The following is a 13,476-nucleotide window of genomic DNA, read 5'->3' on the forward strand; positions in this document are numbered from 1 at the left end:
TCACTGGGGTCCGACGTAGGGACGAACCCAAAAGGAGTAGGCGCCTTTGGTGATGCCAAGTAAATAGAGTAGATGTAAGCGAATATGTCTCCGATTTAATTCCAAGACGAAGCCTTAAATGCCCACCATTTCCCATAAAGAAACAATTCCGACATTTTTTAGTTTCCAGCTTCTTACATGAGCTAGTAAAGACTCCGAGTGACACTTGTTTTGTTTGCCAGGATTTTTCTCAAGTACATAAAGGCCGTATGGCCTGCCAACTAGACATTGATTTTTCCATTTCAGGAGATTAAACTACATATTTACACAATGAAGTTCTCTGTCATTTCTGCCATTCTCCTACCTCTTGCCGCCGCGGCCGCTACCCCTGCCCAAGAGGCGGCGGCTGCTGCTGTCCCAGACCCTGTTCAGGACGGCATCACCAAGAACTGCAAGACCTACTACAAGGCCAAGCCCGGCGACAGTTGCCAGAAGATTGTCAATGACTACGGCGTCTTTACGTTCAACGACTTTTACAAGTGGAACCCCGCCGTGGGCAAGAACTGCGAGTCCCTACTCGGTGGCTACTACTACTGTGTTGGTAAGTTTTTGTTCCCGGAGTTATCACTCGAGCCTTCTGCAGTAGCAAAACTTGGTACAAGCCTTGCGTGAATGAGCGCTTACAAGAAAAAAAAAAAACACAGGCGTTCCTGGCACCCCCAGCAGATGCACCGAGAACCACCCTACCCCGACCCAGCCCGGAAGCGTCTGCAAGTGTGGCCAGTGGTACAAGGTCAAGAAGGGCGACAATTGCCAGGCTCTTGAGAAGAAGTTCAAGATCTCGGACAAGGATTTCCACAAGCTCAACGGCGGTCTCAACAAGGACTGCTCGAACCTTCAGGCTGACGTCAACGTCTGCGTCAAGGCCTAATTATCATGAAATGTAATATATGACGATACAAATCCTAGTATATATGAAGAAAATTTTATGACAGATTGAGGTGCTGAAGTCTTAATTCTGGCGATGGCTGCCTAGCGCCATAAGCAGTCGTAGCGCGATGCCATGTAGATCCGCAGGCCGCCCACGTCCAAGTCTTCCCAACCTTGCATAAACATGAGCACCAACGGGCTGCCAATTAGCAATTTCGCCGCCGCCATCGGCAATTCATCAATCTGCGTGCCGTACGTCAGTGACATTCATCTTTTTGGCCCTCCAGCGATTGACCTAGTGTGCCCAGAGGCACCGACCATCATGGCGGAAGCCCAGACGGCGGCGCACAAGCAGCCCAAGCCCAAGGAGGAGCCTTACTCGGACGCCACCAGCTCATACTGGGCGCCCGGATGGAACTGGGCGCGCTGGAGCCATCCAGAGCTAGACTTTGGCGATACAGACCCGGAAGAGATTGAGAAGATGCGATTGGGCCTCTTGGAAGTGCTAGGCGAGGATGGGTTTGAGAAGATGAACAAGCACATGCATAAGGAGAATACAATATGGCGGGACAGGAAAATGGTCGCCGAGGGCGTGCCGCCTCCAGACTATAGCAGACCGGATTTCCTAAAACGCTGGAAGGAGCGCCATGGCGGCGGCGAAGTCGGCTTTGTGGCCTTTCGGACAACCCTCTACGACGACGAGGCCAAGTGGAACAAGTACAAGGAGCGAGTGACGCGGTTTCTGAGCCTCCCGTTTGACAGCGTCGTGCGATGGCATCGCTGGCACGAGTATCCAGAAATCACCGAGGCGCGTCAGAAATTCACGCTGCACTGGATCGAGGACGCGTCCCTGGAGGGCGCGAGCGCCGAGACGCTGCGGGAGCGCTACCAGCAGCTTCGTACGCTGAAGCAGCTGCCGCCCAGCATGGACTACACCATGTTCCTGTGCGCATCGCCGCAGGCCGTCGACTCTGTGCTCTCACTCGGCGACGACGAATCAGACTTTCCGACCGTCGAGTCGGACTACTGGCGGCCAGACGCGCCGTTCCTGCTGGTGGTCATGGAGGCGGCGACGGCCGACCCGCACGGGCCGGAGGAGCCGCACGACCCCGACGACCCGAACGACGAGCGCAACTGGTACAGGCCCGTGTTCAAGGTGCCGGCCGAGATTGTCTACAGCGCGCTGTGGGACGTGGAAGACCGGTCGTACGTGCCGCCGACGAGGCTGACGAGGAGCGTCCGCGGCAGCGAGGAGCTCGGCGGCGGCAGGATGCCGGCGCACGGGGATGTTGATGGGCTGCAGGAGATGTGGTGGGGGATGGGCCCGACGCCGCAGTCCCTGAAGAGGCGAGCGCGAATGAGAGGAATGCGGGCGTAGCAGAGAAATGGGGGACTGGGTTACTTGTAGCGATGCTGTTGCTCCGTGGCCACGGGAGATGTGGCGAGGATGCTCCTGACGCTGATACTAAAACATATCGCTTATAAGTTCATTTGGTTCAGGCACTAGCGAGTTATTAACTAGTAAAAGACACGACGGTGATCAACCAAGACTTAAGCAGCCTTACTTGGTTAAAACGCCGACAACGTGGGGTAAGATAGCGCACACCGGCTCATCAGGAGATACATTGAGGTCAAATTTCTTCCATGGGCCAACCTGGCGAAGCGTCTGCTCGGTCGGACGGCAGATCCGGCACGAGCCCATGAGCCACATCCAAATATAGTTCACGAAGCCTGTTCTGTATAATCAGTAACTGCCTGAGACATCGGGGTTCAAATCACTTACGCTGATATAAAGGCACAAACGGGGCGCCACGGGTTGCCTGGACATGCTCAAACACGTACCAGCTCCCACCAGGCTTTAACAACTCATATAAAAGCTTGATGTTCTTTTCAGGTGCCGGAATGCTGCACATACAGCGGATACTCACGATGCAATCCACACTGCCTCGTTCAATTATGCCGTCCCAAGCCGACGGATCTGTAACGGACTCGATTCCCACCGGTGCCACCTCATACACATCACTCAGCCCTACTTCGTCGACTCGTTTCTGCAATAGCGCTGCTGAGTGCGCGTTGGGTTCAACACCATAGATTCTAGTGACCCCGCCGGCACTATGCTTTCTGCTTCGTAAGCCGTTTCGAGTAACAGGCTCCGTGTCTCCCTGGGCATGGATCCGAGCAAGCACGTCCGCCCACTCCCCTGTCCCAGCACCGACTTCCAAGACCGTACCATGTAGAGGAACCGACACGACCTCGTCATGCGCTTTGCCACCGGATATTCTGCCCTCGAGTAAAGGAACAACGAGCTTTTGCGCACGAGACCTTGCTATTGGACCTACAATGACCCAAACTCGTGCAAATAACGCATCAGAAAAGTCGGATGGGGAGAAGATGGTATGGGAACTGCCGGAGAGGATGAGCTGTATGGTCGTGTACGGAATGAGGGCAACGGAGAGGGCGATCATGAGCCACGGCTCGATAAGGCTTTCTAAGTGCGTTTGGAAAGATTCAAAGACCATTCTGAGTATGTAAATTGAGTCAACGGATGCTCAAAGAAAAAAGTGTTGAATTCGACGGGTTGCCTGTGTGGTGTGGGAAAAGTATGTCGGGGGAAGCTCTGGGTGTGAAAATTCTTGAAAGAGTGCTTTGTAATCCTTACTTTGACACTCTTGCAAAGCCCATGGCCATCAAACGGGAACCGTGACTGATAAACATCACATAAGTAGAGAGCAATGCGTTAAACCGAGGCTACTTCGAGTCTGCCGCCTAAGGAACGGAGGCCGGTGAAGCGTCGTTCCATTTATCGGGCCCGGACCGTGGACGCAATGCTCCGTTCGCGGTCGTCGGTATTCCGCCGGCGGACTCTATTTTGACCCGTACTTCAGTCCACTGGTTCGGCGCATCCTTTTAGCGATAAAAGGTCCCAAGCCACTTATTCGCTACGAAGAAAAAAATATGCTCTAATAGCAAAAGACGGCATTGGCCAGCCCACCTACTCGCAATTGAAACAACCTGCCGAAGTACAAATGGCTGCCTAATCAATAACTAGATACAGTGAGGGAGTATAGTTCTTTCCGACTCTCACAAGTTGTAAAACATTTGTGGAAAGATGCTGGAGCCTTTGATCCTTATGCTCACGCACCCTCGAAGCATTAGTGAAACCTTAAAAAAAAAGAGAACTCCAAGCACCCCTCACAACGCAAAATTTCTTTTTAATTGATTCGTGTTAACGGAGGAGGCTATGAAAAAGACGGCAATTTTATTTTGAAGCTTGGAAGCCTATGAAACTCGAACAACAAATTTGGATACCAAGGGCAAACCCAACCCCAACGGAGCACTTGCTACAAGCCTATTATCTAAAGCCCGCGCTTATTGATCGCAACGTCTCGCATGGTCTCGATCTGCTGAGGGGTAAACTCTGTCAAGCACGCACTATAAAATTTGTTAGATCAGCTGAAGCTGTGCATCAAAGAATTTGGACTTACTCGGCACCATAGCTCATAAAGTTGGCATCGCATCTATGACCGCACGGCCTATTACAATTAGTTTTGCCCTCTTTTTTAACCAAATAATATGAATTGAAGCGTACTCGTTGCCCTGGCCAGGATTGTTGAGCCAGTTGGGCTCACAATCACCCGGCAGGGTGAACCCCGTATGGTGAAGTCCGAGCCAGTGGCCGGCTTCATGAACACCCGTCACGCCCATATTCATAACAGGGTGCGAGCCTCCAGGAATCGTGTTGGTGCCAATAATGACTCCGTCAGACTTTATATCTTCGCCGCCTGCGAAGAAGGTCTTTGAGGTTCCGCCATAGCGAAGACTATTGGGCTTGACCCAGAACATGTTGAGGTCTGCGACCGTGCCCTTGTGCAGACTATGCGCCAGAGGGGTACGAAGCCCTCTCGAGCTTGATAGCAAGATGTCCTCTGTCCAGTCCGCATCCAGCAGGTGGAAGGAAATATTGGCTGGCGTATAGTACCTGTTCATGGCATCGATCTGCTTGTCAAGATCACCGCGCTATCAATGTCTTAGTAAATGCACCTTGATACAAGTCGGTTTTGCACAACATACACTCAGGAAAAACTCGACCGATTCGTTGTTGCCGGGTTTTCCAACAATGTGCATGTAGACGCCGACACTAAGTACTCGGCCGTCATCGTTGGGAGCAGGTGTCTGGCCACTGCTTTCGGGGACATTCGCATCGGCGCCCTGAGGAGGTGGGGGAGGCTTGCCAAAGATGCTTTCAAGATATTCCGGGCTAAGCTCCTGCTCGTCGTCGCCGGCAGGGGGCTTGCCAGAGACACTCCCGAGGATATCCAAACTAGTTTGTTGTTCGCTTCCCGCAGGAGGCTTGCCAAAAATACTTTCGAGGCTATCCTGGCTAGGCTTCTGGTCACCATCGGCAGAGGGACGACCAAAGATGCTTTCCAGGGCGGTGTCAAGATCCGCGTTGCTCTGTCGCTTAGCGGCGTCGCTCGCAGGACTCGGGCTCAGCGTCGACTCAGAGTCGAAGTCGCATCTCTCGAGCCCCTCGCTTTGAATAGCGGCACCAAAAGCACCAGGCATGAACAATACGGTTGTCAAAGCCAGTGAAGTGGCGGCCATCTTTGAAATGGAGGGCATATTGAGCTCGATTTGGAGGAGAAGATTCAAGTGGTGGAAGAGTTGAATGTGAGTTGTCTGAATGTAAGCTGTTGATGGAAGTCGACTTCTTTTATAATGTAGCTGCTCAACCAAGAGAAAGCTCAAAGACTCGCTAGCATTGACCTGCACTCCAAAATCTCCCTTATTTGACCTGACTCTTGAAAGTCCTGGGGACTGCGACAAATAAGGTAGTGGAGCGACGCGCTGTACATCTCCACGGCCGGTTCTTCTTCAGTCATTCCGGCCAAAACTCTTTTTCACCAGACCTTTGTCCGCTATTCACAGATTACTGGGCACTCTAAATCACTGACCCAGGGGTCGACAAGCAGTGCCTGCAGTGAAGCTAAATTTGTGTACAAGATCTCCACCTGGTCCCAGTCCCACGGAGTGGTACTGACTCCGTAGGCAGGCCTTCACAAGTTTAAATCAGCCGTTTCGTATAAGCCGTTGAACTCATGTGGAGTCGGCATAGCCGGGACCTAGGACAAGGAGCTAATTTAGAGGGACGAGATCCGCTGGTGCTGCATTTGTGGAAATAGTCCAGGTAGCAAGCCAGTTTTGCACGGTTTATTTCGCTGGCTAGAGATCCGCAGTCTCATACACCTGACTACATATATGCGGTAGTTACCGATACGCCGCAAATCGGGCTCCATTACAGTAGAAGAGAGTATGCGGAATTCTGGTTCCGAAGCAGAGGTGGGCGGTGCTCCAAACACCAGACAGCTGGCGCAGCTACTTGTGCCAAGACAGTAGCCAAAGGACGTATCTAAACCTCACGAGACAATGGCCATTGATATGTATTTTATCTTACAAAAAGCATGCTCTCGATTATTCTTGTTTACAAAGTCGCACTTCTTGACAGCCCTCTGGCAACAGCCTTGCAGCTAGAGCTACAACTGGTAAACATCTCGGTATATCTTTATTTATTTTACAGACTCCTTTTGAATCAGTGTCATGACATGCGGCCACGGGGCAAACCAATGACTTTAGTCATTCAAGGCCCCGCTCGGGATACCGAAGACGTGGTAGTGGTGCTTGATCCACGTTGACGGTTTGAGGCATAGAAGTGGGCTTTTTATAAGAGGGCGTCGCTGATGAGTGCGCCCCAGGAAATTGTCTGGGTCGAGCGTTGTCGGTAACGCCGGTCTCAGAGAAGTTCCCCTTGACCTTGCGACCATGGGGAATTTAGCAGCGAGTTGGCCCAACGGGGGAAAGACGCCCATTCGGAGGTACATCCAGTACAATCGTATACCGCTGCAATTGCAAACGAATATAGAAATATAGAAAAACGGCACTTTCCGTCGCAGCCCAGCCTGGGTCTATGCGTTGTGTCCCTGACATTGCGTATCCGTCTTCCTCTTGCGCTTAAGAGCGGGCCTCACACATCACGGATCACGCACGCCATTGACACACATTCGCCGGGATTATGCTCACGGGTCGGACCGCTGCTGGGCATTGGCAAGTTTGCATATTCTCTATTGATGCATCAAGCTGTGAAAGCCGACTGTCCATGATGTAGTCGTAAGCGTTTTCCGTGACATGACTTGTCCCTGGTCAATTCAATTTTATACGCCAGGGAATTCCCGACAGATTTGTCTCTAACTGATCCCAGGAAGAAAGCTGTCTCCTTGTTTTTTACGTGACTACTTGCAGATTTCTCCAGCTGTTTCATCCCAGCATCCAGCCATAGAGATTGAATACACTGGGTAGGCAAGCCCAGTTTCGAAATTGGAGACGCATTTGACCTTTTTATCAACATCGATAATGCAATCCCTTGACAAGGCTACCTAAAAGTATGTTTAGGACATTCGAACACATTGTTATTTATTTACTGCAGCGAAGCAGAAATCCGGGAAGCCTCCAGTCTCTGTTTACATTAAATACCTGTCAGCATTTGTGCCTCGCAACGCATTGGCGATCCAGTACAGCTCCAACAGCTGTTCGACGGGATGGAAAGGGGTTGTTTAAAGAAGAAGCATCCCACAAAGCGACTCAGTCGACGAGCGCAGAATCGAGACATTCGTCGGTGTAGCATAGCTGCTTGTAGCATCAACACCCCACAAGTCTTCCTTTGGCGAGTTGCAACGAACGAGCTGTCCTCTCACGCCTAGGGTTGATCAGGTACAGAGGGTAACTGCTGATATGTATTCCATACATAGGGTTAGGGTCATGCTTACTACCCGCCCTTTTGCGCCAAGCTGAGGACTGGCTGGCTGGCGGCTCGGTGGCTGCGACTAATTAAAGAAATGCAATTTTTTTTTTTTGCGAGAAGAAGCTGAAGTAGGTACCATCCCACCTGAAAATGACAGTACTTCATGCTGAAAAGAGAACCTGTTCTTCGCCTCTCGTGCAGCCTTGCATTTAGCTCCTTGGCGATTCGCAGCAAAATTTCCGAGGCACCAGCGCCTTGTGGGGTGGCAAGGCTCGGTCATCCCCTTTGCCTCATATTGCCTGTGGTTTTGTTTTTGTTTTATATTCCTGCCATGTTCGCTCTTTTTGTTTAGCACTACTCGATTGCCAGAAAGCGTGTTTCGTTTCAGCCTCACCTTCAGTCTCTCGCTTGTTCTTTCGTTGTCATCTCGTCATGTGGTTCTCCGCGACGCTGGTGAGCGCCACGGCCACTGCCCTATTCTCCTTCCAGGCCGCCGCCGCCAATGGTCTATCAATCAGTTCCGACTGTACGTAAATCTCAAACACATTTCCATCAATTCAACTCGACTCCGTCTTTATCCGTAATATCATGAAGCTTGGCCACTGACGCCCCGCTCTCATCCAGCCGACATCAAGTCCACGGCCAAGACTGTCGCCGGCAACCTCCTCAAGTACTACGAGGGCGATGAAAAGGGCGAGATCCCCGGCATCCTGCCCGGAACGCCGCCGTCTGCCGGCAACTACTACTGGTGGTCGGCCTCTGCCATGTGGGCGTCGCTCATCGACTACTGGCACTTCACCGGCGACTCGTCCCACAACGACGTCGTCATGAGGGGCATGCTGTGGCAGGCCGGCGACGACCGCAACTACATGCCGGCCAACTGGACCGCCGGCATGGGCAACGACGACCAGGGCTTCTGGGGCATCGCCGCCATGACGGCCGCGGAGCGCAACTTCGCCAACCCGCCCCGCGACCAGCCGCAGTGGCTCGCGCTGGCGCAGAATGTCTTTGAGAACCTCGCGCACCGCTGGGACGCGGAGACGTGCGATGGTGGTCTGCGCTGGCAGATTTTCTCCATCAATATCGGATACGAGTACAAAAACTGTAAGTGCATCGTCTTTTGTGGCTGAGCCAATGGAGAAAGAGTGAGCATGGCGCTGACCGACAGTGGGAACTCGCAGCCATCTCCACTGGTGTCCTGATGAACCTCGGTGCTCGCCTCAATCGCTACACCGGCAACAGCACGTTTGGCGACTGGGCTGACAAGGCCTGGGACTGGGTCGAGGAGACTGGTCTCATCAAGGACGGTGCCATCTACGACGGCGCGCACGCTCAGCTGAACTGCAGCGACATCAACAAAGTCGAGTTTAGCTACAGCAGCGGCGTCTACATTCTCGGCGCTGCCCACATGTACAATACGGTTTGTACAATTCCTCAGCATTTTCCTCTTTCCATGAAGTGCAGCTGACACATTTGTACCAGACCACCGACTCCAAGTGGAAGGGCCGTCTCGACAGCGTCCTCGAGCACGCTCTGAAAGTATTCTTCGAGGACGGCGCCGCCGTCGAGGTTGCCTGCGAGTCCTTCGGCAGATGCACCTCTGACATGCTCTTCTTGAAGGGCATCTTTGTGCAGATGCTCGCCAGCGCCGCCCAGGTCGCCCCGTACATTGCCGACACGGTGCTCCCCGTCCTTCAAAAGTCGGCTGAGGCCGCCGTCAAGTCGTGCGCCGGGCCCGACGACGCCTGCGGCTTCGAGTGGACCTCGGGCGAGTTTGACGACAAGGCCAACGCCGGTACCGAGTGCAACGTGCTGTCGTCCGTCGCGCCCCTCTTGGCCAAAGCGGGCGACGCGCCGTACACGGCCAAGACGGGCGGCATCTCGTCCGGCTCGACCTCTGGGGGCAGCAGCGGCACCACCACCACCGGGGACAGCACCGCCGGCAGCAACAGCACCACCACCGGCAACGGTGGCGATGACAGCGGTAACAGTGGAAATGGCGGCAAGACCGGCAAGGATGGCAGCGGTGACAAAAAGGGCGCTGCTACCAAGATGGGCGGCAGCGTCGTTGTAGGTCTCGTGATGGCCTGTGCCGTCGTCCTGCTTTTGTAAAAGAAAATGTCGCTGCAAATATAGACCATCAGCCATACATACTTGTTTCTCTTCTAGCAGCTGCCGTGTAACGTCTTTTCGGTCTTTGGCCAGAAACTTTTGTGACAATAACATATCATCAAATGTTGACAATCTTCAACGCCCTCGGCCGACGTCCGGTCACAGTCTCACACATGTACAGACAGTCACATGTCTCCAGTTATGCTGTCCCTTTTCTTCGTGCTACCACATCCTGAAAAAAATAAGTTGTACCTCCATCAATGACGAGTTCAAGTCGCACAATCCACCCTTGGCGCTCGCTCTTCATGTGTCGCCTCCCCCGATGGCCGCGGCGTAAACATCTCGTTTACACACTTTGACGATGCTAGGAGGAAAGTCTCTTCCGAATCAGTTTGTGCAACATGACGTGTCGCCCGATGACGGGCTGCAGGTATGGCCCTGTTCAGGCATATGAGACTGGGCCAATAATGCCCGTCCATCATTAGCAAATTCGAGAAATGAAACGACGGTTTTCGTTGTCCCGAAACATTCTTGAACGCCCCCAGCCAAATCTCTCCAAGTTTTTTCTCGTCCGGCCAAGGCAGCATTTCTCTTTCACCGAGTCGCCGTGTTCCCGTCGGTGACCATGTCGTAATTTTCTTTATAGGCCGTTGAAGAAGAATAAAAATAAAAATCTCAAACAAAGGGACAAAGGAAGTCGGTACGTCTAGCCCGCCCTTTTGAGCACAAATTGCCCTTGCTACTCATGTCGATGATGCTCAATGCCGCGCCCCCCAATGCAGCAACTCGATCCGACACCGCTTCGAATGACTCAAAAAGGCAACAATGGAATACGGCGCTGGAAAGGGCCAGGGTAAGGGGGAAAAAAAGAAAATTATAATCAACGGTGCTCCAGGTTCCAGACCCCAAAACAGAGTCTCATAGACAACCATGTAGGAAAATTGATCACAATGCCAACAGCTCCTACTCGAGATGTGATTTGTGCAACATGTCTCTCTCTCTTACAGCTGACAGCTTACACCCCCCAGGACAGCCGCAAACTTCTTTCTAGTTTCGCTCACGCCAAGAAGCCTGCCGTCCAGAGCCGTACAGGTCTTGTTTGCACAACAAAGGCAAGATGCAGCGTGCCGTACGCGTGGAGTTGGATGGCTCTCTTTGTTGGGGGCTGAGCTTGTGCCCGAAAAAAAATCCCATGATCCGACTTGCACGCACCTCCGTCTCCTTTTGGCCCCCTGTGGGACGCGACATCGGTCAGCTATATTAGCAAAGGGGGCCACGTTTTCTTCTCTTTTCTTTTGAAAATACGAAAACCAAAGAAACACATGCAATTTCCCATCCATCTCAAACAAAACTATACCCGCTTCAAATCACAGCTGTTTCACACGTTGTCCTACAACTTGAAGCGACGTCAAACAGAATACGCCGTTCCATCTCTCACAACAAAGACACAATGGCTGTCGCATCGTGTCTCACTCTCGTCAATGGCTGCTGCACTTCCTGCTGTAAATGTGCAGATTTCGGCACGCACGAGTACTGTCTACCCTGCTCCACGAACCCTTGCTGTACCACCTGCGAGGCCGACAAGGACTCTTGAAAACTACCCCATTCTTGCTTCTACAAATCATCTTGTCATTTGGGAATTCATTTGGGAATTCATTTTGGAAATCAGGCGCTTGGGTTGGTATATTATTTAGCTGCATACAATGGCGCAAAGCAATCTATAGTTTGTACGGTAGGTACCAGTTGAGAATCAGATCATACATTGGCAGCAGACAGCTCACTGTCCTGCATCTCATCTCCATGGGGCCACATCACTGCACGCACTCCTAGCATCATCCCAACTAAGCAAAGACCATGGCGAGGGCAGGAAGAGCAGCGGCGAGGATCATAGGAGCGGCAGAGGCAGCTCCGTTACCCTTGTCATCCTTGCCATCACCCTTACCATCGCCCTTGCTATCGCCCTCGGTGCTGTTATCACCGCCAGTGGTGGAGTTGCTGGAGGAATTCGTTTCCTTGCCAGTGTCGGTGCTAACCTTGCCGGGGTAGTTGACTTCATCGTTCGAGAAGGCGACAACCTTGAGGTCCTTCATCTCGTTACCCCGCTCATCGGAAACCTTGAGAGAAACCTTGAAGTCACTAATGTCGACAAGCTTGCCATTGCGCTTGGGGGTAACGCCGTTCTCAATCATGTCCTTGGTGTTGTCGGGGGGGGCAGGCAGGGTCCAGTTAGCAAGGAAGCCATCGTGGGTGATGAGCTTCTCATCGCACTTGGGAGGCTCAATATCCTTCTGGGGAGCCTTCTGGGCCATGACGCTCTTCCAGTCAACCTTGGTCAGCTTATTCTTGAGGCGGTTGTAGTCTCCCAGTAGCTTGGCACCGTCACTGGTGAGGTTGACAAGGCCGTAGTTCTTGTCTTCCTCGGAGTATTCGTAGACGAGACCACCGGAGAAGACGCCATTCATCTTGTCACCGTAGAGAGCAACAGATTCGTTCCAGTAGCGTGGCTCACCGAGGGGTTGGTTGCAACCGTACTCGGAGAAGAAAACGGGCACAGAGCTCGACTTGAAGTTGTCGGTAAGCTCGTTGTAGGAAGACGAGGTGTAAGTGGCATCAATACCGCACCAGCTGTAAGAGTTGAGGCCGTAAACATCACCGCGGCTCATGTTGTCCTCTTCGCCATCAATGGTGCATTGGCAGTAGTTCCAAGTGTCGTATGTGTAGTCGCGAACATCAGCGGCCGAGTAGCCGACGGGGATCTGGCGCTTGAAGTTTTTCTTGACGTAGTTCTTGAGATCACGGGTAACGGCGCGGATGTAAGGAGGAGTAACCTTGGCGGAGGGCTTGTCGTTGATAATTTCGTTTCCGGAGAAGAAGAGAAGTGTGTTAGGGTAGTTGGCAAACGCCTCCATAACGGCAAACGTGCGGTTGAGGTAGCCGCCAAAGTAGCTCTCCCAAGGGTTGAACGACGTGATGGCCTCACCAGGCAGAGGTGAGTTGACGTCAATGATCAGGTACATGCCAGCCTAGAGATTGTTAGTATGATGGCAAGCAGTACGATCTAGGGAAACGGCTCACAGCATTGAAGATACTGGCACACTTGTCATGGTCAAGGTAGGGGTCAATGTTATAGACACGGACAGTGTTGATGCCGAGAATTTGCATGAGCGCAGCATCACGCATGCAAGCATCAGCGTCGGTCAAGGGGTCCTTGTTGTCATCAGGCTTGTAACCGGCGCTGCCACCGGGTTGGTAGCCAACACCAACAATCTGGAACTTGTTGCCCGTGTCGGGGTCGTAAAAGTCGTTGCCCTTGACTTCAAGAGGCTTGACGGCACTAACAGCCGTGGCCGCGAGGGCCATAAGAGCAGTTTGAATCTAGGAGGGAGGATTGGTCAGCTTGATATGCTGGGAAATTGCAGCATGGACAACGAAGACATATTTCCCGACACACAGACGCCGCATATGTGTGCAAGCAGATGTCTTCGAGTTCCCTGCTCTGCGTCTACAAAGTCGCAGCAGTCAACTTACAAGCATGATGACCAGCTGTCGATAAATTAAATGTCGAGCGAAATTAAGTTATCTTGCGATAGTAAAGTGGTGAGATCGTCCGTGGCGCAAAGTCGCAAACGGAGGAATGCAGAGGGCAGAAGAAATATCCG

At 52.5% G+C, this 13,476-nt stretch overlaps 6 protein-coding genes across 7 annotated transcripts; 3 read left to right on the plus strand and 3 right to left on the minus strand.

Annotated features, from left to right (window-relative positions):
• Positions 1-309: 309 nt before the first annotated feature.
• On the plus strand, positions 310-910 carry LMH87_000446 (uncharacterized protein; the record flags this gene model as incomplete). The annotated part of the gene is made up of 2 exons (XM_056198355.1): positions 310-580; positions 684-910. The coding sequence occupies 2 exons, from the start codon at positions 310-312 to the stop codon at positions 908-910; spliced, it is 498 nt and encodes a 165-aa protein (XP_056055313.1).
• Positions 911-1,231: 321 nt separating this feature from the next.
• LMH87_000447 (uncharacterized protein) lies at positions 1,232-2,287 on the plus strand (the record flags this gene model as incomplete). The annotated part of the gene is made up of 1 exon (XM_056198357.1): positions 1,232-2,287. One exon carries the CDS (start codon positions 1,232-1,234, stop codon positions 2,285-2,287), a length of 1,056 nt encoding a protein of 351 aa, XP_056055314.1.
• A 183-nt stretch (positions 2,288-2,470) lies between these two features.
• Positions 2,471-3,428, minus strand: LMH87_000448 (uncharacterized protein; the record flags this gene model as incomplete). The annotated part of the gene is made up of 2 exons (XM_056198358.1): positions 2,471-2,640; positions 2,693-3,428. The coding sequence occupies 2 exons, from the start codon at positions 3,426-3,428 to the stop codon at positions 2,471-2,473; spliced, it is 906 nt and encodes a 301-aa protein (XP_056055315.1).
• An 837-nt stretch (positions 3,429-4,265) lies between these two features.
• On the minus strand, positions 4,266-5,514 carry LMH87_000449 (uncharacterized protein; the record flags this gene model as incomplete). The annotated part of the gene is made up of 4 exons (XM_056198359.1): positions 4,266-4,341; positions 4,395-4,442; positions 4,499-4,926; positions 4,981-5,514. The coding sequence occupies 4 exons, from the start codon at positions 5,512-5,514 to the stop codon at positions 4,266-4,268; spliced, it is 1,086 nt and encodes a 361-aa protein (XP_056055316.1).
• A 2,623-nt stretch (positions 5,515-8,137) lies between these two features.
• Positions 8,138-9,817, plus strand: LMH87_000450 (uncharacterized protein; the record flags this gene model as incomplete). Of its 2 annotated transcripts, XM_056198361.1 has the most annotated exons (5): positions 8,138-8,231; positions 8,330-8,809; positions 8,874-8,898; positions 8,948-9,125; positions 9,188-9,817. In XM_056198361.1, the coding sequence occupies 5 exons, from the start codon at positions 8,138-8,140 to the stop codon at positions 9,815-9,817; spliced, it is 1,407 nt and encodes a 468-aa protein (XP_056055318.1). The 2 variants fall into 2 exon arrangements, with proteins under 2 accessions (XP_056055318.1, XP_056055317.1); XM_056198360.1 differs by having other exon boundaries at positions 8,887-9,125.
• Positions 9,818-11,658: 1,841 nt separating this feature from the next.
• On the minus strand, positions 11,659-13,351 carry LMH87_000451 (uncharacterized protein; the record flags this gene model as incomplete). The annotated part of the gene is made up of 3 exons (XM_056198362.1): positions 11,659-12,840; positions 12,893-13,192; positions 13,346-13,351. 3 exons carry the CDS (start codon positions 13,349-13,351, stop codon positions 11,659-11,661), a joined length of 1,488 nt encoding a protein of 495 aa, XP_056055319.1.
• Positions 13,352-13,476: the final 125 nt, after the last annotated feature.

The sequence above is a fragment of the Akanthomyces muscarius genome, chromosome 6, assembly GCF_028009165.1.
Source record: "Akanthomyces muscarius strain Ve6 chromosome 6, whole genome shotgun sequence".
Classification (NCBI taxonomy): Eukaryota; Fungi; Ascomycota; class Sordariomycetes; order Hypocreales; family Cordycipitaceae; genus Akanthomyces; species Akanthomyces muscarius.